The sequence below is a fragment of the Leopardus geoffroyi genome, chromosome B1 (genome assembly GCF_018350155.1).
Source record: "Leopardus geoffroyi isolate Oge1 chromosome B1, O.geoffroyi_Oge1_pat1.0, whole genome shotgun sequence".
Lineage (NCBI taxonomy): Eukaryota > Metazoa > Chordata > Mammalia > Carnivora > Felidae > Leopardus > Leopardus geoffroyi.
The window spans coordinates 81,044,030-81,068,049 of NC_059327.1; the positions used below are offsets into that span (position 1 = coordinate 81,044,030).

At 44.1% G+C, this 24,020-nt stretch overlaps 1 protein-coding gene across 11 annotated transcripts in view; it reads left to right on the forward strand.

The window, feature by feature from the left end:
• The first annotated feature begins 7,074 nt into the window (after positions 1–7,074).
• The window catches only part of ZNF827 (zinc finger protein 827), a 176,062-nt gene continuing 159,116 nt past the window's right edge, over positions 7,075–24,020 (forward strand). For 7 of the 11 annotated variants that reach the window (XR_006709489.1, XR_006709490.1, XR_006709491.1 and 4 more), the window contains exon 1: positions 7,075–7,657. Coding sequence is in view for 8 of the 11 variants with exons in the window: in XM_045466484.1 (XP_045322440.1) it covers positions 7,615–7,657 (43 nt within the window). In the remaining 3 variants the exon portion in view is untranslated. The remainder of the gene's footprint in view (positions 7,658–24,020) is intronic. The other 4 variants (XM_045466468.1, XM_045466470.1, XM_045466457.1 and 1 more) reach the window with 3 other exon arrangements.

The window sequence follows — 24,020 nt, forward strand, 5'->3', positions numbered from 1 at the left end:
ACTAGGGCTACACCATGTGATCTGCTAGACACCTTTTGGCCATAAAGTTCTGTGATTTTAATTTGGAGCTCTAATTTTCTCTCCTTATTAAAAATATTAAAATATGTGAGCAAATGATGGAAGAGAGGGAGCATGTTAGCTAACTCCCATGGGATTATCATGTGCTGTTGTATATGAAAGGACTTTTAATCCAATAAAAAGGCATAGCCAACCCCTCATCCACTGAAAAGATTCATTTGGAGCTTAAGGTAACTTGGCCTTATCTTCCATGAGGTATCAAACCACATAAAATCTGGCAAAAAATGGATGGAGGCAGACTGGCATGACTACAGATGTCAGAGATGGGAATCATGGAGGAAAGAGTATATAAGGGAAACCCGCAGGAAACTTTTTGATCGGCTTCTGCTCCCATTTATTTGCTGGTCACCAAAAATCATAATACTTGTTATGTTATAGTTATGCCTTTTGTTTTTCCTAGGGCCTTATGCCACATACTGCTGTGGTCAAAAGTTGCTTGACATGTGGGTTGCGTGAACAACTTTGCCAAGATGGCCCAGTGGCTGCCCCATAGTGGGTAAAGGGGATGGGGAAGAGAATTGACAAAGGGAAAGATAGAAATTGTAGGGAAACTGAATCAGGGCTGATTGCAGCCAGAGAGAGGGGCTGGGAGCAAAGCCACAATGCACGAGGGAACTTGCAAGGAGACAGCAGTATGATTTGAAGCAGGTCAGAAGGTGACTGGGTCAGGCAGCAAAGAAGTACATTAAGCGACCAGACAAATCAGTTGGAAAAATGCATGAAAGTGGGGAGCAGCTGCTTAGGGGGGTTTTCATCCATGGAGATAAAAAAAAAAGGCCCAGGGAAGCTGAGTCTATAGAGATGCTAAGAAACCTGGCAAATAAGGCTTTGGAGACAAGAGTTTTAGTCTCAGTTGGGATTCAAGTTTGGAATGAATAAGGAAGGACTGAGTGACCCAATCATTAGAGCTGACAGGATGGACCAGGTGAAGGAAACATAGATTACAGAGATCAGGAATTTACCTAATCTAAGCATGACTTGGACTTTGAGGGGGTGCAGAGTTGAAAAACAATTGGTAAGATGTTTAAGGGAAAGATCCCAAGCACAGGAATTTGGACGAAATACACCCCAAATGCTCGGAAGTGTTTCCTGTGCCTGGTTCTCTGTCAGGTCATATGCTTTTGAAAGCATGGTTTACCCAAATTGTGGCAAAACTTGCTGATCCCAGCCAGGCCCCGGCCTCCTAAGAGCACATGTACAGATTACAGCAAAAGCCTCTCTCTCTATAAATGATGGCTGGTCATCGTCACCGGATACTGATTTACAACACATGAGGTCCAGGCCAGGAGAGACGCCAGACCCATTTCTCTGCTTTGGGACAGGCACTAATTATTTAAAATGTCAGATGTGGAGCGTTTTGGGGGTAAAGAGTGTACAGAGGCAGATAGCTCAGGCCCTGGGAAAGAGAGAGAGACCCTGAGTGGTTTCACTTTCTTAAAGGGGCCTGAGAACAGAAGAGGCTTGGACCCTGTGTTCAGAATAACCAGCTCCTCCACATGGCTGGGCATTTCCAGCAGGACTTGCTGAACACCTACTTCTCCTCTGTGATGGTTGACTTTATGTGTCAACTAGACTGGGCTAAGGGATGCCCAGATAGCTGGTAAAACATTATTCCTGGGTGTGTCTGTGAGGGTTTTTTCAAGAGATTACCGTTTGAATCAGTAGGCTAAGTAAAGATCGCCCTCACAAATGAGGGTGGACATTCTCTGATTGTTGAGGGCCTGATTAGAACAAAGTAGAAGAAGGGCAAATTCACTCTCTCCGATTGAACTGGGACATCCGTCTTCTCTCACCCTCAGACACAGGTCCTATGGTTCTTAGCATTTAGGGCTTGGGCTGAATTACACCACTGGCTTTCCTGGTTTTCCGTCTTGCAAAGAGCAGATCATGGGACTTCTTAGCCTCCATAAACATGTGAACCAATTCCTGTAATAAGTCTCCTCTTGTAAATATTTATATATATCATATTGATTCTGTTTCTCTGGAGAACCCTGTCTCATAGATCCTCTCTGTGTCACATAAGGGATCCTATCAGAGGAGCCAGTCTTAGGGAACACATAACCAACGCTCAGCTCCTAAAGCTAAGTGTGCTTCATTTTATGAGAAGCTGAAACATATTTACAATCAGATCCCCAGGCCTCTCTTAAAACACCCAGAGAAGTTCTTTCACTGCATCTTAAGTTCTAAGGCAGTGGTTCTCAAACATTTCGGAATCAGGACTCCTTTATCCTCTTAGAAGTTATCGAGGGCCCCAAAGAAGACACAGGTTACGCCTATTGATGTTTATTATATTATGCATCAAAACTGCAGACTTTAGAAAACACTTACTAATTAACATATAATCACAATGATAAACTCAATAAAAGGTAACACATATTTATGAAAAATAACTACATTTTTCAAAACCAAATTTCAGTGAGAAGAGTAGCATTGTTTTATGTTTCTGCAAATCTCTACAGTGTCTGGTTTGGTAGAGAAGAGCTGGATTCTCATCTCTGCTTCTGCTTTCAATCTGTTGTGATATGTTGCTTTGGTAAAAGACGTACATGAAGAAAAACAAGCTTCATACTGATATGTAGTTGGAGGAAGGGAGGAGTATTTTTTAAAGATTTATTTATTTATTTATTTATTTATTTATTTATTTATTTTTATTTAGAGAGATAGAGAGCATGAGCAGGGGAGGGACAGAGAGAGAGGGAGAGACAGAATCTCAAGCAGACTCCTCCTCACTGTCAGTGCAGAGCCTGATGCGGGGCTTGATCTCACAAGCTGTGAAATCATGACCTGAGCCGAAATCAAGAGTGGGATGCTTAACCCACTGAGTCATCCAGGTACCCCAGAAGGGAGGAGTATTTTAGTAACATTTTCAGATAATGATGGACATTCTTCTTTGACATTACATCAAAACTTGGTGAGCGGTAATTTCTTAAAGATTATTTACATGTGGTTTCTGGAACCGTATCAATGAACTTTTTATACTTTTACACTAAAATCCATTGGTCTACCTTGTACTTTGGCTATTTACATTATGATTTTGTATCATCATGTATTGGTCATTTGGGAAACATTGGTTCACTGAGTTATGCAGTTCCTCCAAAATGTTTACACAATATAAAAAAGTCATATTCATTAATGTCACCATGGATCTCATCAGAAAAGTCTGTATTAGGAAGCTGTTAAACTCACAGTGATAGATACAAGTTATCTAAAATTCTAATTTTCTAAATTTTTTTTAAACATTTATTTATTTTTGAGACAGAGAGAGACAGAGCATGAATGGGGGAGGGTCAGAGAGAGGGAGACACAGAATCTGAAACAGGCTCCAGGCTCTGAGCTGTCAGCACAGAGCCCGACGCGGGGCTCGAACTCACGGACCGCGAGATCATGACCTGAGCCGAAGTCGGCCGCTTAACGACTGAACCACCCAGGCACCCCTAAAATTATAATTTTCACTTATAATTACAGATATTATCATTGCCAAAAAATACCATGCATTGTGTTCCTTGAAGTTTCAGTTTCATTTAATTCAGTTTTTGAGAAATATCCAACTCTGCATAACCATAGTTTGTCTTTCAGTCATTCTTTACTATTATTATCATTATTTTACTTATTTATTTATTATTATTATTTTGAGAGAGAGAGAGACAGAGAGCACACAAGCAGGGGAAAGGCACAGAGGGAGAAAGAGAAAAAAAACCCTAAGCAGGTTCCATGCTCAGCACAGAGCATGAGGCAAGGCTTGATCCCACAACACTGGGATCGTGACCTGAGCCAAAATCAAGAGTCTGACGCTCAACCAACTGAGCTACCCAGGAGCCCCTTATCAGTATTCCACGAAAAAAGCAGCAATATCAAACCTTCCCACAAATGATTTTCCTGGAGACACTGATGTACTGCAGTATGCAGCCAAGGAATTTTACACGTTACCTACTATTTTGTCACAAAGACTATTTAAAGGGTCGATATTTAACACAATTAGTAAATTTTACTGTTCCATCAAGGACACTTTTAAATGAATCTTCTTCCCCCACCCCCAAGCCCCCCACTCCCCAAGTGCACAGTGGTGAAGAAGAGAATGACTACTAACACATTTTGGTGCCGTTGCCTTGATTCGAGCTGCTAGGGTCCTGGCACTTGATTCCCATTGCTTTGGCATCATCAGTGTAAATATGAACACAGATAAAAGGGCAAATAACATCTTGGTATTATTATGAAAATAGTTTTGACCTCAAGGACCCCTCTAGAGACCACACACCATTCCAGGGGAAGTGCTCCCTCTGTCTACCCACTTTAGCAATACTTGGGGCTAGGATAGAATTTACTCCTGGGAGAGTGAGCATTTATGAAACATCTTAAAATGCACAATTTTGAGAAAATCTATTCTAATCTCACATTTGAGAGGTGATGGAGATGGGGGTGGAGAGAGTACTATAATTATTAAGATAAAATATTCTTTAAAAGCTTGGACTGTGGGGGTGAAGCAAATAGAATATTCCAATGTAATGACTATGGTCAACAATAATCCAAGCTAATGGCTCATGAGTACGTGCATCCAGAAGGCACACATACATAAAATCATTTGTTCATTTGATTTTGAAATCTGTTGTAGCAATCTCCAGCTACTTATTATCCTAATATTTTAGGTTAGTCTACCATTAAACTTAGTTTGTGTTCTCTGCACATATAGCCATTGCCGGTGAGATGCGGTGCCCTCGTAGAGTGCTTTGCAGCAGACAGATTCCAAGCTGAGATTTAAACAGAAATTGTTGTGCCCTTATCTCCATTTTCTATTGTTGTGTCCTACTTCAAATAATTTTTGGAAAGTAGTAGAGGTATGAATACAGTCAATTAAAAATGCTTTGGGCTGTTGATAGAATACCTATATAATTAAAAGTTGACAGTGTTTGCCTGCATGCCTGTAAAAGGTTGCAGGAAATGTACTCTACTTTGAGGAAAGGCCTGAAGTATGTGTTCGATTATGGCGTACTGGGCATTGTAAAGACTCGTAACAATTCAGGAAAACAGTGGTGGTGCTTAGATACAGAGTTCTTACTTCCTTCATAGTGGTCCTTCATATCCTAGCCAAAAGTTCCGAGGGTGGAGTGGTGGAGTGTCGCGACAGTTCTGTTTACTCCGTGTTAGGTTTAAAGAGCCTGCATACTCCGGGCAATGAGTCTATTTGGAATGAACGGGCTCTGACTTATCATTCATATATTAATTTTGAGTCCAATGCTACTGACAATACTCAAGTCATGGCAAGCTGAGTTCTATCTGAGTTGGAAGATCGTTCCATTTCAAGTTGTAATGCAGGGAAACTCAGATCACCAGTTTACTTAAGTCAACACTCAGGGAAGAACTGGTTTAAGGATGATGCTCCATTTTAACCTTGACTGCTCTGTTTTGGTTTTAGATGGAATTCAAGCAGGTGTTTCAAAACCTGTTTCGGATAGCGTTACTTGTCACACACGGAAGCTAGATCTTTCCGGTAGTTGGCAAGAAGGGTTTCATCCTGAGATTTCATTATCAATGAAAAATATCTTATGGAAGATACAACACTCTTTAAGCTTCTCTAATAAAAGTATGCAACATAAAGGCTTATTGTTATTTTTAAGGAGAGCGTAGGGGTTTATCCACCGTGGCTGTTAACACCACTCAAGTTGTGAGAATTAAGCTAGAACCTCAAAGAGGCATTAGATATCCAAGTAAGCTTAGAGTGTCATTTTAACGTTCTGTATCTTCACCATGCCTCCACCTTCTTTGATGAAAAAGTCTATTTTAAAATTGGTAAGAAAATATTTAACATAATAAGATGATGAGTCAGAGTTTTTAAAAAGCTAAAAAGGGAAGATGTAGTTAAATAATTCACCTTTTTATTTTTTAGCTACATCTGACTCATGACATAATGTATTCTGCTAAGTTCAAAGTTTCCTCTTACAAAGAGAGTTTTATGAAACAACTCTTCTTCAGACCATTTTTACTTCAATTATAGTAGCAGGTTTTGGAGTTTAAATCATTAACAACCTCTGAGTGAACTTTTATCCAAATGACTGCAAGTCACAAAGAGAACAGTCCTCTTTCACCAAGTATCTTTTGTGCTAGAGTGAGACCCATCCTTTTCTGTTTTCCCTCTTTATGTCTCTCTTTGAAGAAAGATGTGTGATTTGTAAAGTAATGAAAGTACGTATCAGTTGATGAAAACTGCTATATTTGGGTTCATAATGCAAACTAGAATCGCTTCAGGGTAAGCTTCATATACCTGCATTACAGCAGCAGGAAAAAAAAAAAAGTAAATTTCAGAAGTCAAGCTTGCTTTGTGCACTGTAGGAGTATCATGTAGCTGTTAAAACAACCATGGGGGTGACCGAATCTTATTTTTCCCCCTTTGTCAAGGGGATGTAATTCTCATGTAGGCAGCGTTTTTCAGTTTTAACTCCACTAAACACTCCCAAACTGTGCATTTATTCCATCAACCTCATTATCGATTTCACCATATGTTATCTTCAAAATTTTTTTTAAATTATTTTTATTGGAATGTTTTTTGGAAGAATGTGTGGGAAACCGTAACCTCCACAAACTTAAGGTGATGGGGTGAGAAGAGTAATTCTTGCAGTGAAAAAGCCTGAAGAATTTTATACAGAACAAAATGTAGTTTAATAAACAAAAGAAAGTTAAGAGAAAAATCTATTTTCTTTTCTTAAAAAAAAAATCAGCAAGAATAATGAACTAATCGTTGTTTAAAGAGTGGGGAAAACTTTTTTCCCCCTAGATTTGGCGAATAGCGGGATAAATTCGAAGAACTCCATCCCACCCCCGCACGCGCGCCCCCCATTCTTTCCAGACGGAGCGGTTGCAAATCCCAGGCTGAGTCCGCCCTGGGAGCCTTAGGGCACCTTCCTCTTTGCTCTGCGTGTGTGTGTGTGTGTGTGTGTGTGTGTGTGTGTGTGTGTGTGTCTAGCTCTCGCTCTTTCCCTCAGTCTGTGCCTCTGTGTATGTGTGAGTGTGTGTGTGACAGAGAGAGAGAGAGAGAGCGCGAGAGGAGAGAGAGAGCGAGAAAGAGAGAGAGAGAGCAAGAGAGCGAGCTGTGAGCTGTGCTGCCGCCGCCGCTGCCCTTTGATCCCGACATTAGTGTTAGGGGCTCGGAGACACAGAGCGCGGCCATAGACACCGCCGCACCGGCACTCATTTATTTATACCTCCCATCACACACGCGAGCATAGGACACACACACACTCACACCTATTAGATCCGTTTCCATTGAAGAATATTACGCTCGGGGACAAGCCAGGTGCACGACCAAAAAATTAAAAAAAAAAAAAAGGAAAAAAAAGAAAGGAAAGAAAAGAAGAGAACCCCTCATCTGGCTCCAGGAAACCAGCTTCAGCCCATTGCACACACCGGAGAGAAGGGGTTTCCCCCTGCCCGCCCGCCCGCCCCCCAACTACCTCCCCGCTCCTGCCAGTGTCTGCCTCTCTGCCCCCACGGGGGTTTATTTGATCTCACATTAACCAAGGAGGAGAATGTGAGAAAAGGGGGAAAATGCCCAGGAGGAAGCAGGAGCAGCCCAAGCGCCTTCCCTCACGTAAGTCATCCCTTCTCCACCTCCTCTCGTGCCATTTTCTCGCCCTCCCTCTCCTCTTTCCCCTCCGCAGCCTCCTCCGTTGTTTTCTGCATTAGTTTAGGGTTACAGAGGTGAAACTGACAAAGACACAGCCCGGGTTACTCCTCGTTTAGGTCTATGCTGAGGCAGCCATGTTGGTGATGATCAGCCCCGTGCCCTTTCTATTCTCTCTCTCTTTTTCTTTCTTTCTCTCACCCCCCCCCCTCTTTTTTTCCTTGAGATCGGGCTTTTTTTCCTTTCCCCTCCCCCTCCCCCTCCCCACTCCGGGTTGCTGGGGGGAGGGGGCAAGAGACGGGAGGAGGGGAGTAGTGTGGATGCCGGGTTTTTTTCTTTTTTTTAATCGGGGGGGGGGGTGGTGGGAGAGGTTGGAATCTTTAAAAAAAAAAAAAAATCCTTGTGGATCCCAGTGCCTGAGGGTGCGGGGGTCGGGGCGTGCGGAGGGCTGGGGGCCGTGACATGGCGTTTGGGGGTGTCGGGGCGAGGGCGCGCGGCCGCCCGCCGGCTACAGGATCCAGGGAGAGGTCCGTCTCCGGCTAAAGGTTGCGCCGGGGTTGGTCGGCCCCGGAGCCGCCGGCGGCAGCGGCGGCGGCGGCGGCAGGAGCAGGAGGAGGCGGAGGTGGAGGAGGCGGCGGCGGAGGAGGGGAGTCGGGGGCGGGCGAGGCGGGAGCGGCTGGGGAGGGTGTGGGGGCACCGCACACAAACACACCGGTACACACGCGCCGCCGGGCGGCTGCTCCCGCGGCGCCGGGGCGAGGGGGCGCGCCGGGGCGCGGGGGGCGCGGGGGGCGCGGGGCGGCCGGGCGGGGGGCGAGGCCGGGCAGCGGCGGGCGGATGTGGGGTGCGGGAGCTGCGCCGAGGCGGAGGCAGGAGGCAGGGCGGCTCGCGGCGCGCGAGGTCCCTGCAGAGCCGAGGGGAGGGAGGAGCAGGGCTCCTGGCCGCAATAAAATGCGGGGTCAGTCGGAGCAGACGGAGCCAGGCGAGACTCGGGCTCTCAGACCCCCCTCCCCGGCGAGCCTGAGCAGAGTCCAGGACTAAAGTGCATCACAACCCTCCCCGGCTGCAGCCACACACACCAACTGGAGACACACACCCGCCGGCACGGCCCGGTCCCCTTCCCCTCCTCCACCCGCGCCCCCGGTCCCTCTCCGCCCTCCCTCCGGCTTTTCTTTGCTAGACTCTTAACTTTTCCCCCACTCCCTCTCCAGCTCCCGCCCCCCCCCCCCCCACCCCAATCTTTCTCCGCTTTGAGTGTTCCGAGATGCTGCTAAAGCTAAAAGTGAAGGAGAAAGAAGCAACTAAAAATATCCCCCGGGGCCGCCCGGCTCCTTGAATGCAGGGAGGAGGGGGCAGGGGAGAAGGCGTGGGGCGGGGTGACGGAGAGGAGGGGACGCCGGAGGCGCCGGAGGGAGGGGTCGGGGGAGACCGAGGGTCAATTTCTTCTCTCTCCCCCCGTACTGCTCCCCTCTCCCGGCGGTTTGGCGCTGCTTGGAGCCCGATCCTGCAAAACCCGGGCTGGGGGCGGGAGCGGAGCCGGAGCGCCCGCCCGCCTGGGTGTCAGGCCGACGTGGTCGGTCACCTGAAGTTCACGGAGGGTGGGGGAAGGGTTAAGGTTATGGTGTCTCGGGCTCGGGTTGTGTGTGAGCTTGTGCGTTTCCGCTGCAGACAGGCAGCTCGATCGATCTCCCCCTCGCGAAATATCCGCGGCGGTGCCTGCCCGGGGGGACGGGCAGGGGGCGCGGGCTGCTCGGGCCGAGCGCCCCCGCCGCTCCGTGTCACCCGGGCCGCGGCCGGAGTGGCGAGCAAGGGCACTTGCAGGCAGCCCGCTCCGCAAACATTCCTCTTTCTTTCCCCTTCCCGGTACGCCGGAGTCGACGCACAGGGCTTGGGTTGTGCTTTTTTCCCCTTCCTTTAAAAAAAAAAAAAAAAAAAAAAATGCCCCTGTGCCGTCCTTTCTTCGCCTGCCCGCTAGAGGTTCTGAGGATAATATCACATATGTAATATATATGCACATAAAATCACTCGCAGGCGGCTGCGTGTGTAGGGAAATTTTGCGCGAGGGAAGAGAAGGCGGCGGAGTCGGGGAGGGCGAGTTGGGAGGCTCCGCGCTGCGATTCACAGAAAACTCGCAGCAGTTGGTGGAAGAGTGTGTGCGTGCACATGGCCGGTCGGCCAGTTCCCAGCTCTTTTCGGGGGCGTGTGGCGGGGGAGGGAGAGGAGGCAGGAATCCTGAGGGGGGCGGGTCGGGGGAGGCTTGCCCTGCTCGGACAAAATGGGCTTCAGTGTTCTCTGCGAACTTGCCCTTAGATGGCAACTTTGGGAGCTGATGAGCTTGTGTGCGAAAACCAGGACGGTGAGGTTATTTGGTCATTTTCCTTTCTTCTCTTCTCCCCCCTGCTTAAAAAAAAAAAAAAAATGTTGGCGGGGTTAGAGGGAGGGTAGGAGAGGAGAAGGGATTTATCTGTTTTCGGCTCTGACGGAGATGGAACGCCTTCCCTCCCGTTGTGTGTAGCGCACTCGGGCAGCTGCAGCCTGCCCTGCTGGTGACCTTGACCCTGACCTCGTGCGACTACCCTCTCCGTCTGAGAGGAAATTCAGGCTCCATTTTAGCTCGTATGCCTGGTGGGCCTCTCCTGCTTGCTGGTGCCTGGTGATTAAGTTATATTTTAAGAGTGGACTCTCCCACCCTGTTCTCTAATTGAATACGGTTATCCACTCAACTTAAAAAAAAACAAAAAAAAAAATCAACTCCTTCTAGTCACATAAAGCCACTTTTAGTGAAGTAAGAAGCAATTACCTTTTTGGAAACACCGTAAATGTCCCTGTAGTTTTTAAAGGGAAGCCTAATTTGCAAAGCTTTTCCACTTACCTTTTTGTGGATGTGTGCTGCCTGTTCTAAGCATGGTTTACACATGTTTTGTAAGCAATTTGCATTTGGACTAAGGAATTTCTGGGCAAATGGTGTATTTTGCAATTCAGACACTGTAACCCAAGGCTTCCTAAGTGCTGAGTGAGTCTTAAAGAAACTTGCAGTGGTGGGGAGATATAATAAATATTGACTTTGATAAAATTAGTGTTAATTCATATTTAATGTAGAATATAACTGTAGTCTTAAGACTTCATTGTAATGCTAAATTCTTTATTTGTTTATTTATATGAGGGGAGGATTTTGCCTTAACCTGGACAACTTTTTTGTACAGAGTTAAAATGTAGTAACTCTGGGACTGATAGAAGTCATCTCAGGGTTTTAAGAAGTTATACAGTGGCACATTTTAACCTTGACCCTGAAAGAAAGGAGCGATGTGTATAATTTAGGGGGGAGGGTCGTTAGAGGGGGAATGTGATGGGGAAGTTTGCTTTTGAAGCCAAACACAGAAGTGGCTAATAGACACTATTAATATAGCTTTAAGAATCTAGAGAACCTGTAAACACACATTTAAAATTAGAAGTAGAATACAAATTAGAATACAAAAAAGAAATTGGTGAAAACTGAATCTATACAAACTTCAAAGTGCTTTCTACTTTCCCTTAGGCCCGCCCCCTTGCCTCAGCCCCCTCATCAACCACTGCTACTAATAGACTTCATGTGCAGAACCTATTTTTCTGTTATTAGATATACTACTAGCCAGGCATGGCGTGGATTGGCAAGGTCTCCCACTCTACAGCACAGACACCAGGGAACCTGGAAGCTCCACCCTCAAGTAGATTAGTCCTGGAAATCCAGACTAGCACTTGGTACTATCTGATACCGAGTCTGGGGTGCGTCTCAGCCCCTGGCACGGAGTTCCAGCAATTCCCCAGGCTGGGCTTTGGCCTGCTAAGGTTTCCTAGCTCCTTCTGTTCAACTAGACACCCATGGGACTGTTCAGAACCGAATTAGCCTTGGGGATGGGTGAGCCATTAACCTGACACTACTAACCTAAGTGTTAGATTTCTGATTTAAAATGCTACATAGTCATTTTCTCCTGAGCCTCAGAAGTAAGAGTGTGTGTGTGTGTGTGTGTGTGTGTGTGTGTGTGTGTGTTTGTTTTTGTTTCTGTTATATGGGCCTCATACATATGCAGAAAAAAAAAAATAGCCTGTCCTATACAGTTGAGTGGTGATTCTACTGGCCACAAATCAAAAACAAGTTCTGCACTAGCTTTTGGAGGTGACCTCCAGCAAAGGGTGTTAAACCTAAACTATTTTTGAGAAGTGGCTTTAAAAATTATTGCTCAAAATAAAGCCTTTATTTCTTGGCCTAGAGCAATATTACCATTTGGGTTTAAATATGATTCTGCTGCTCTTGATGGCTCTTTTATAAAAGTTCTTTTCACCAGCAGGGTCCAATACCATGTTCAAAAAAAAAAGTCCTAGAGATCCTCTGAAGCATACCGTGTGCTTATCTGTAGCAGAATCCCAAACCGCATACCTTAAAAATGTTTGTCGGTCTAAGAAAGAGGAAGAGGGGGAAAGTGATACTGTGACTGTTTGCCAGACCTGGGGCTCAGCACTTTCTAAACATCACTACATTTGGGATCACTAACTGAGGAGGGAAACGGTCAGGAAGGGCTTTCTCTTGTGTTTGTTACATCTGTAAATCCTTTTACCATTGGCGCCATCAGCACTTTTAAGATTTCCTCATTAGCTTCAACTTACCCATGAACATGTATGAGTTCAGATCCTATTATATTTATCATTGGAAATCTGCCTGATGCTTATTCCCAGGGGGGAGCACAAAGGAAAAGTTAATGGAACAGTTGTTTTGTTATTCTAGTATTTTCATTGTTTACTCAGTTGTGGGTCAAACGTTATTGTGTTCTTCATTAACAAAACTTTAAAAATCATCTCTTGCTTTCTAGTAAATGTGGGAAGCAAAATGACAGCAAAGCAGCAGAAGCCCTTATATTTATATTTTTCTATGTCTTTTTATGTCAGTTGGAAGAGAAGGGGTAGAAGGTTTAACTCTTTCCCCTACTTGGTCTTACTATTTTTTTTCAGTGACCAGGCACTTCCTCCTGACTATGACAGGAACCACAGGGAAAAATTTTGAGTCTGAAGCAATAAAATATTTCACTGCTCGTGTCAGGCAGAGCTAATGATTCTGAAGTACCACACAGCAGGCTAGGTTGATGCTGGGCAGTAATGTTCATCTGTTCTCCTAAAGGAAATCCGTGTATTCCTCATATAGCAAGTAGGGTACACAGAACTTTCTTGTTAAAATAAGGAAGACAGTTCAAAATCACATTCCTTCTAGTGCTTCAAAATAGTTTCAAGTAAAAAAAATTGATTTTTAATTTATCTATGTGCTGCCATCTTGCTCTGGAGATGCCACAGCTGGTGTGAGTTGACAAGTCCTCAAGCACAAAGTGTTAATAAATCACGCTAGAGCAGTATAAATTGGACAGCCGTCGGCCAGGGTCAGAGCTGGCTGCGCAGTTGAGTTTTTAGAGCCTTTGAATGGCCTCTATTAGGAGAGGTCCAAAGGAGGTGTGGAAAATCTCTGTCTTGCGAGGCTTATAAAATTAGGTGGACAAAGGCTGTGGAAACACCCAAGGGACAGTGTTGTGTTGGTGGAGCAACCGGGCAGGCTTCTCTTGGGGTCAAAAGGTGGCTTAAAATACAAGGAGTCCTATTAATGTCAAGAGGTTCTCCTAGGGAAAACTGGGTTTGTTGAATCGTGTGCTGCTCGGCTGGGTTGGTAAACCAGTTTATTTAGTAATCCCGGTAGTTTGAGTTCAGACGGGGTCAGCGTGAATCGGTTTGACAAAAGAGAAAAACTCACCCAGTGTCACTCACCCCGGTCACTTGCGTGCAGAGTGGTGTCCTTGGACGCAAAGAGGACAAGGTGTGAAGGAGTGGTGGTGAAGCCCACGCGACCACTGTGTGTAACAAGGCTCCCTCGGTTTCTGTGACTGGTCGGCAGTGCCATCTGTGAAAGCATAGTCCTGAGAGTAGGTTAATGTATCCTTTCCCCTTCCTGGTGGGGAGTTGCCTGGTCTCAATTCCATTCTTCTTTTTTGAAGTAAGTACCCGCTGGAGCATTAGGACAGGAGGACGGAAAAACAAACAAAACAGGCTGGAGCTGATATCTGCATTCTGAGTGATGTATTAGTAATTTTCTATAATTTAATCAGACTGATCGCAGAACGAGATAATGATGGTATGACCTAAAAAATAGGACGTTTGGGGGCGTTCAAGGCTTTCTAGCATAAGGTTTTACTAGACCATGGGCTTTGTGGTGAAGGAATAGATTCTAAGTTTTCTCTTATCGGAAAGAAATTCCGACCAGGCCTAGTTCTGGTAAGACGTGTGGGGTTTTTTTTTGTTTTTTTTTTGTTTTGTTTCTATCAGCTTTTTATTACTACTGTATTTTGGCTTAGTTAAGATACTCTAGAATCACGTTTTTTAGATAGAGATTATAAATGAAGATGCTGTGTCCTGTTTTTGATGTATTCTCTTCTCTTCCCTACTTTGCTAGGTGCAGCTCAGTAATTCACACCATTGAGGGCCAAGTGTACAAAATACTTTATGGTTCATGGTAGCTGAAGTGTCTTCTGTCATATTTTACAAGAAACTAATGTGCAAAGTACAGACCCTAGAAATAGCTAGGAATACTCGCTAGGCTGAAGTTGCCAGCTGCTTTCTCTCTTCTGCTCTGGGGCAAGTTCTGTGTTTCTGTCCTCTGTCTGCAAATTACATTTTTTATGATATCAGAGAATAGTGTATGACTAGGTGCTGAAGCAGGGGCCTCTCAGATGACTCTCATCATTCCCCAAGGACCCACCTTTGGGATAGAATTGCTGTAGTTACAAGGTAGTTTCATAAATTAAAATCAGACTTGGGCTTGATACTAATCTTTAGCTGCATGGGTGCATATTCCTGTTTATTTTATAAAAGTCAGCTTCACTGCCATGTATACACACACATAGAGGCTGCACTGTAGCTAATTTTATAAAATGTACAGTGATATACGCCCACGGTCTGAGATCAGCATGTGGCCTTTAGCAACTCTGCTTTTCACAGACTGACCCAGGGTTATATTAAATACAGCAGATTCTGTGTGCCTAAAAAGGATATTGTTTCCAGCCGTCCATTCCCTTCTTATTAAAAAACAACCTCCGCCACTGAAGTTCTGTCTCTAGAGTTCTTAAGTGACTAAGGCTTGGGTATTCATTGCTTCTGTTTTTGAGAAAGTCCAAATTCAGCCAGGTTCTGTCTATCAGCAACGAAGAAATGCGTGGACCTTCTCTGAAGCTTGAGCCTGAAAAAGGAAACCCTAAAATAATCTCTCTCTCTCTTTCTCTCCCTCTCTCTCTCTCTTTCTCTGTCTTTCTTGTAATTCCAGCACAGGTCACACAAGTGGTTAGACCCCATTAGAAATGTGGGCTGGAGAAAAAAAGGCAAGGAGTGAGAGACCAGAGGATCTCAGGGTGGGTTGTTTTGAGTACTCTGAAGAAGTTGGCCTTCAAAGGGGACCAGAGAAGACCAGGGGAAGATGAACTTTTACGGGATTGACCAGCAGCACTCTGCTTATCTGAGCTTTCAAGACAAGCTACTGTACTTGTGGAAGGGTGCTGGATTTTTCTAACGTTCTATATAGTGCTCCTTTCTTAAGTTGTCTGACAGGATATTTGAAAAAGATTTTGTTGCTTTTTGTAATGACAGGGAGAACATATCATGTGACTTTGTCCTCTTTCCACTATGTCTACCGTATATGGTACAACTTAAGTGAAAACAGAACACACGTGCTTCAAGTTCATGGTGGTTAAATGTACAGGCTCTGGCACCAGGCTGTTCAGAACCCAGCTCTGGCACTGACTTGCTGTGTGACCTCAGGGACATTACTTAACTTCCCTGTCTTTGGTTTCTTCATCTCTCAATAGTGATGAGAGTTCCTCTATCATAGGGTTCTTGTAAGGTTTGATTGATGAATATCAGTATCGATATTGATAAATATCAGTAATATATGCACACATGAATCCATGCCTTGTTAGTGCCTCCTGCATAGAAAGATCACAAGAAATATCAGCTCTTATTATGTATATGAAATAAGTTTCCATTTGCTTAGATTGTGATTAGACTACAGGCATTTCTGACCCAGGACTTTTTGGTGATTTCTGTGTTTAAAAAATTTTTTTTCCGTATCTCTCATCAGAGTGATGAGTAATAATGTGATATGGTAAAATTCTTTTATAAGGTTGTTAAAATAGGGCTTGACTAATATTGTTTCATAGGCGAACAATATTACACTAGACTTTTACTGTAGGAACATGTTCGGTGTGTGTGATTTGACCTGAATTACATCTAAACTGTGTAATAATCATATGAATTATGACTGGGTTTTACTGTGAAGTAAGGACAATAAATCCATGCTCACAGACTTATAGTGAGATTCAAATGGGAAAATAGGTATTTAATAAATGTTTATTTATTCATTTATTCAACAGTCAGTCCACTGATTAAAATTACCCAGGGGAAATTTATATTGGTTTTTCCGTGTGTTATTTAGGTAGTTTAAATTTTGCACCAAAGAAGGAAAGTCAGGGTCTGTTGTTTTTAGTTGCAGAGAAGCAGGCCAAGAGAACACATTAAATTAATTTTAAATGAAGAATTCAGGTGTGTGTGTGTGTGTGTGTGTGTGTGTGTGTTGTGTGTGGGAGATAGATCATATCAGAGGTTACAAGCTAGTGGCCTACCGATGTGTTTTGCCCCACACAGTATGTTTAAAAACTTGAGACAGCATTTGGAAATGGGTGGTTTCACATAAAAATCCAAATTTCTAGCTTCTTTTGAAAACTTGGAAGAGCCAGCAGCACGGGGCCCACCTCCCCACATGGCAGCAATCTGCTACAGTCGGTGGCGGCTGTCTCCCTTCCCTGGGCATGTGCTCGACAGTCTGCCACAGTTCCTACCACTCTGCTGCCGTGTCCCCGTCTGCATGTACACCTGCCCACCTCCCTCATGTATATTCCTGCCCGGCCCCTGCAGGCCTTTGGATTAGAAACCGTCCTACATTCTTCAACACTCAGTGATCTTTTAATTCATCGTTGAGGCTAAAGTATTGTAAGCCACATTCTATGGCAGTAGTAAGAAGCAGTATAGGGTGGGGATTAAGATCCTGGTCCCAGGGATGCATGCGATCCGTCCTGGCTGCACCACATTTTAGCCTTGACCTTGGCAAGTTACTGCAGTCTCTGCCTGTTTTCACATCTGTAAAATGGGGGAACATTGTAGGTCCTATGGGAACTGAGTTCACACAAGTTGGTATTTAGATTCGTGTCTGGCACAGAGTATATGCACGATACATGCTGGCCATGTTAATAGACACGAGGTGTAAATTCATTTCAACTAAGGATCCCAGTAAGATGGCTCTAACTGTGCTGTGTAATCAGTCAAAGACAACTACTGCTGCCTCTAAGTTTCTGATCACCATTAGCCAACACCGTGGTTCTCAACACTGGCTGCGTGTTAGAATCACCTGGGAGATTAAAAAATTGCAAACACCCCCAGCAATTTAAATTTGATGGCTCAGAATGGAACCTGGGCATGGACGTTCTTAAAAAGTTCTCTGACCAATTTGAATGGATAGCCAGTGTTGAACTTACCAGAACTCCCACTCTGGGTGGATGCCATTTCAGCCAAAAATAAAGACATGTTGAGCCTAGCAGCTTATTAACAATAATTTGTTTGACTTTTAAAACCCTGGAAATAGCTCATGGACCTGAGTAATTGACTTCACTCCTCCAGGTTGAAGTCAGAGAGAGGCTCAGGGAGGAACCTGCACTAGGCAGGAGACAAGGACTCCAGTCTTCTCTGTCCACTGTCCCCCTACGGTCACCGGGGTTTCTCACTAGCTTTGTGACTTCGGGCAAGTCACTGAACCTCTCTGGGTTTACCTCGCACCATCTTGTAAAATGGATAATAGTAGATCACCTACGCTTCCTATTTATGTTATATCTTATTGTTCACAAAGCATTTTCACTGATATCATCTGCCTACAAGCAAACAGGAAAGACTCCTCCCACCAGTTGGACAGAAGTAGAAACAGAGCCATGGAGAGGGAGAAACTAGCTTGAGGTCACCTGTGTCTGCAGTATCAAGGGCTGGACCATCTACTGGTCTTCTGAGGCCCACTGCGTCTCTGAGGACTTCAAAACCTTCCTGGGGCCCTACACAGGAAGGACATGCCTTTGCCACCTGCACTTCCATTCAGGGACCTTCCTCTACAGGTGCCGATGGAGCACGTCGCTCTGTGATTCGTGAGAACTTGTGCCACTGATAATATTTCTTTCCTCAAAGATTTAGGCTAAGCTGAGGGTAAGAGAATGAGAGTCACATGCCGTGACACTTTCTGGGGTCTGAATTACGTGCTCCATATGGAGAACACTGCTTTCGTGTAATGGCCTAGAATTATAGTTGTCTTCTAATCTGTGCTTGTTTGGCCCTACTTGTTAACCCAACAGTCCTCTCTACAGCATGAAACACAGCTGTATTTGGAAGGAAACAAAGTGTGGGACACCCTCTGCTTCAGGAAATATTCCTGAAATGTGCTGCATGATTTCTCCCTTCTAGGGGAAGCAAACCTCAAATGATAATTTACTGCATTTTAATCTGAACTAAGAAAGAGGGGAATTAAATTATAGTGAGCTGTTTTCTGACACTGATAAGGAGAGAAATTTCATGATCGAGAAGTGGGGTTGGGCTGGCTAGACCACTAGATCCCATTTAGAGAGAACTGCTCTGCACCAAAGGCTACTTGAATACTTGCGGAGAGGTGAGGAAATATATACAAAAGAAAATACAGAAGTACTGTACAAGTCTTTGAAACGTGACTTAAGTGTACTTCATCAGACTGGAGCCATAGAAATCACAGATATGAGTTCTGCTTATTAATTTATTTTTTAAAGTCTATATTGGCTTTTAATGGCAAACGCAGTGCCGGCTCAGTGTAAATAATTAAAACTATGTAGAAATATTCAAAGTAAAGCATGAAAGTCCCCTTTCCCAACTTTCACCCCCAGAGATAACCACTATTAATAGATAACAAGCAAAAAGATAATAAGGAACACTTAAAATTCAGCCTTCATTCGGAAAATGGATGCATTTCAGCAGAGTTGGCTGAGTTAATTCAGAACAAGGGTGGCAACACTGGTCTTGTAAACTGATTAGATCACATCTGTAAATTGAATGCCAAATTGAGTGCCCCAATTTAAAGGGGGAAATTGATAAACTACTCACCAGAAGGGAGGCAACTAGAGTCTAGGTTCTTGAATTCATCGTATAAGGAATTAATTATTGAGACAATTGGGAGTGCTTAATTTGAAGCTAAGAGTGAAGTTAGATAACAATCATGCCTGGTAACTACACTGAAATATATAAAGTTCTGTCAAGCGATAAAGGGAGTGAACTTACTCTGAATTGTCATTCATCTTAAATTCTTAGTTTGGGTCTGCTGATACTTGTTTAATTGATTGGTTGGTTGATTGACTGATTGATTGATTGATTCATTCATTCATTCAAGCAGCAGTAACTGAGTGCTTCTGTGCCAGGGAGTAGGGATCAGTGGAGTTGAATAGAGCATGGTCCCTGCTTGCAAGGATCTCAGAGCCAAGTGGGCACAGAAAGAGATGAAACAAACAAAATTCAGCTTGAAAAGTATTTTCATAGATTTATGAAATGCTGACCAGAAAACAGAGACTAGGACCAAGAGGATAGAAGTTATAGGGAAGATCACTGATTTTTAAAGATAAGGGCCTGTTGAATAAATACAACTGTGCAAAAATGAAAAATCTTGTGTTTACCAAGAAGCTCGTTCAACCACCTGGCAGGGGTGGTTTTCAAAGGACTTCAGGTAAAGAGGAGTGGGATGGGAGGAGACAACGCTGATTTACATTGAAATCATTTAATATTATGAAAAAGAATTCTCTAAAGCAAATGCTGCTTTGTTTGGATTCTGTCGTGAAGTGGGAGATCTATACCTACCACGGAGCAAAACCTCCCTCGGTATGCTGAATTGAAAGTCTTTTGGGAATAAGGAAGGACATATGTCAACACACATGGTGTCACATTAGAGCAGTGAGGGCATGGTCCGCTGAGAGTTGTAGTCCCTACTGGGTGCTTATTCATTAAGAAAAAGTTTTGAGCATTTATGTGACTTGTAGAAATTGTACAGATTGCAGCCCCTGCGGACAGTTCTTTGAAATGTTGACACAAAACAAGCACAGAGGATAAGCACAAGTCAATATGCTAACAAGTGCAAGACAATATAATATGAATTAGAAGTGTAAATGTTCGAGGAAACCCAGTGGGAGTGATGGGTAAGATTCCTGAAGAGGAGTGACACTTAAAACATCCTTAAGGAAGGGATGCATTTAGATCTTGAGAAGAGAGGAGAGAACATTCCAAGCAGAAGACATGACAGTAGCCAAAAGAGGGTGAAATAAGCCAAAAGTATGTGGGAGACACTAAGAAGTTGAATCAAAAGGGTTATATTGGTGATGTAAGGATAGGAGGCAGGAAAAATGTAGTAGGAGCTGGTCCAGATGATAAGAGATTAGGATTACTAAATTTTGTAGTTTGGATACAATACAAAATCAGCTGTGAAATGTAGTAGTTTCTTTCACTGTGATGACAAGTGACATGGAGGCTGGTGGCCTGGAGGAGCAAAAATGGCCTTTTTTATGCAGGGAGGGCTGTTGAAAAACCGAAGATCCATGGATGGCACAGATGCTGCTTTGAAGTTGTCTCTGGAAGAGCCTGCCGGTGATGGGCTTCTCTGGGGCCAGTGCTGGAGGCCCTCAGCCAGGGCTCACCCCATGCCTCTTGCCCCTTCCTCACCTCTTTGGTTTTCTTTGGCAAAGAAAGCTCTAATGCAGTGCTTCCGTTTCAAAGCTGTAAAGTAGTGCTGTTTACAAACAGTAACACATCGAACATTTATACACAGATAAGGAAGCATAATGGTAAAATGAACACCTGTAAACCTACTGCCCAATCTAACACATTTCAACCCTATCAGACTTCTAACGTGCCCTTCGCCTGCTACCTGTCCCCATTATCCTGAGTTTTCTGCTTATCGTACCCCTAGCTTTACCCTGTTAGGTTTTGCATGTATTCTGCACCTTGGTTTTCCACTCAACGGTGATCTTTGTGAGATTTATCCACATTGATGCTTGTAGTTGTAGTGAGTTCATTTTCACTGCTCTCTAGTGTTATACTGCAGAACCATATTATAAGGGGTGTATGGTTTGTTCCTACTTCTTGCTATTATGGACCGTGCTGCTGTGAACATGCATGCACATATCACTTTGTCTTGAGGGACTGTCAAGTTCATAGCGTAAGATACGGATTTTCCAAAATTTTAATTCTTGCTGGCAAGCTTGAATTTTATCATTGGCTACAAATACTGTCAGTTTTTCCTTAAAGTATCAGCCTTACTTCATTTCCAAGAAATAGTGTGTCAGGTACCCCAATTTTTTTTAAGTTTATTTATTTATTTTGAGAGAGAGGAAAGAGACAGTGTGTGCCCAAGTGGGGGAGGGGCAGAGAGAGAGGGAGAGAGAGAGAATCCGAAGCAGGCTCTGTGTCGTCAGTGCAGAGCCTGACGCAGGGCTGGAATGCACGAACCATGAGATCATGATCTGAACCTAAGTTGGACGCCCAACTGACTGAGCCACCGGGCGCCCCTGGATACCCAAATTTGAATGACCATAGTTTGTCAGTTACGCTTTCAGTCAAAAGTGATGTTCCATGAAAAAAGTGGCTGGTTCACCTCTCAACTAAATCACAGATTTACTTTTCCTTGAGATAGCCATCACACTTTAGTGATGGCAGAAGTGCTTCATGGACACATTTCATTACATATCATATTCAAAAGGTGTTTCCTTAGGGGTCAGTCTTTAATAAAATTAATACTCTTTGCTGCTGCTTCATCAAAGACATTCTTGGGTGAAATGGACCTGGTTATTTTGGGGGGGGGGGTGTGTATGTTTTACTGTGAGTGTGTGGCAGTGAAGAATACAATGATTCCTAGTGTGGCTTGGTGTTACTGCCTTGATTGGAGCCAAGGAGCCAGAATTTTACCCATCATTGCTTTTGTATCATCATTGCAAATGTCAATAGAGTGAAAAGGGCAAATAACATCTTAAGAATTCTTATGAAAACAATTTTGATCTTGAGGACCCTTGAAAGGGTCTCAGAGACCACTAGGGGCCCACAGACCACACTTTGAGAACCACTGTCTAAGCTGTCTGCATAGAAATGGGAATGCAGGTGTCGGCGTTTGTGTTTCTTCAGCTTTACGTGAGAATGTTATACTGCAGCACTGCGTGAATATTTGCACTGAAGAACCCAAAAGACAGAGAGCCCTGAAGACAGGGGAGTATTCTCAGCTTCTCTGAGATTTCTCTGAGGTATCTTTGAAGTCTTTTGCTCTGTCTGCAAATGGGAATGAAAATAATGTACTTTGCTCTATAATATATCTGTTTGTTTTAAAATGAAAGTAAAGCTTTCGATACACTTTGCAGTTAGTACTTTTCTTCCTCACGCAGATGTAGGTGCCATGACTTAGGTGGACCGTGCTTTGCTGCGGACAAGAGACTGTCAAGGCTTTTGGGCTTGGGAAACTGGGAGTGTTTCTGGGCTTCTTGTGTTCTCTGTCTGGACTGCTGTCCTCACCAATCATTAACCCCCTTGCCCAAGACAGAAGCTTGAGTGTGATCCTAGATGCCATGCTCTTCTTTTCCTCCCGCATCAAACTGATCACCAAGCCTCTTGACTCTCTTGTAGATATATCTCTGGAGTTCATCATGGCCACTCCCTGCCACTGCTGTACCATACACTCTCATTTTCTCCTGTAAGGATTCACAACTTATTTATTTATTTGTTTGTTTGTTTGTTTGTTTGTTTGTTTTTGCCTCAATGTCATATCCCCATCCCCGTACCCTGGCCTCTGTGTAGCCCAGTATCCACACTGCTACCACAGTAGGCTTTCTAAAACACTCGTGGATTTATTGAGGATCTTTTAGACATCCCAGACATCCCCTAACTGGATAAAGTTTGCTTTTCTTAGTAAAGTATGGAAGATGCATCATCATCTGTGCCCCCTTTCTCCTGCCCTGCTGAATACCCCTTGTTTCATTCATACTGAATTATCTATATGACAGACCATCATGCTTGTATTTCGTTATGTTGGCAGATTCGTTCGCCCTATTTCTGGATGTCTTGAACCCATCAGATTAACCTTCTGCTTATCAATTAGCACTCAGCTCTCAGGGAGGCCTTTCCAGCTTCCCCTCCTCCCCTACTATTGTTCCTTCCACCTACTGGGAGGAATTAGGGGACCTCCACTGGTTCCCACTGGTCTCTCATAATACCTCCCATGCCACACTGTAATTGCTTATTCCTCTATGTCCTTATCGCTGTGAGCTTTTTAAGGGCATGGCCTATTCCGTATTCATTTTTGTACATTCTTGCACATCGCAGTACCTGGTGTAAGTGGTCAGATATGGTTGAATAAATGAACAAATGAATGAAATTAAGAACGGGTCACAGAATCAAATAAATAAGAGGTGTTTCATAAAGATTCTTGCATGAATGAATGAATGAGTTGAATGAATGAGGGTAAGAGTGAGTCACAGAATCAAAGGATTTTAGAGGTAGAAGGGACCATGGAGAACATCTCCTGCTGTCATCCTTTCTCAGCAATGAGACAATGATTTGGCTAACGTGTACAGCTGGGCTGGGTAGGAGGTGATGAACAGTGCCACAGACATTCACATGGATGCGGCCTGGAGAAGCCTGGGGAGAGTCATGTGCTTCCGGAGGAGACTTGCCGAGAAGAGCAGAGGCCACGGCCTACACCACAGGGGGATACCACAGACGAAGTGCAAAGAGAACTTTTGTGGTTGGAAGTCTGTGGCACATTCCAGACTGTAGAGTCTCCCCTCAGCTATTGGCTGTTGCTCTCTCTCTGTCCTCAAACTGTGCCAAGACTGTAAGATTTTCCTGATGACTGGGCATATTCTACATCTGGATTCCATGGTCATAACAACCAGAAGTTTCCTGTCCTCTTTGGTTGAGGTGATTATGATATAGAGCTGGGTAGCAATATCAACAATTTTGAGGTAAGCCCTACCATCTAAAATACAGTGTTCTCTCATCTGAGATTTCTAGGTGTCTGGGAGGGAGGGCGAGGGGACACTGTTATTCACTGAGTGCTAATTCTGTGCCAGGTGCCTTACTTACGTAATTCTAACTTCCCTTCACAGTAGCCTCATGGCGATGATAGGTATCAGTATCTTATTCTATAAACAAGAGAATAGGCCTGTGCATGTCAGGTGGGTCTATT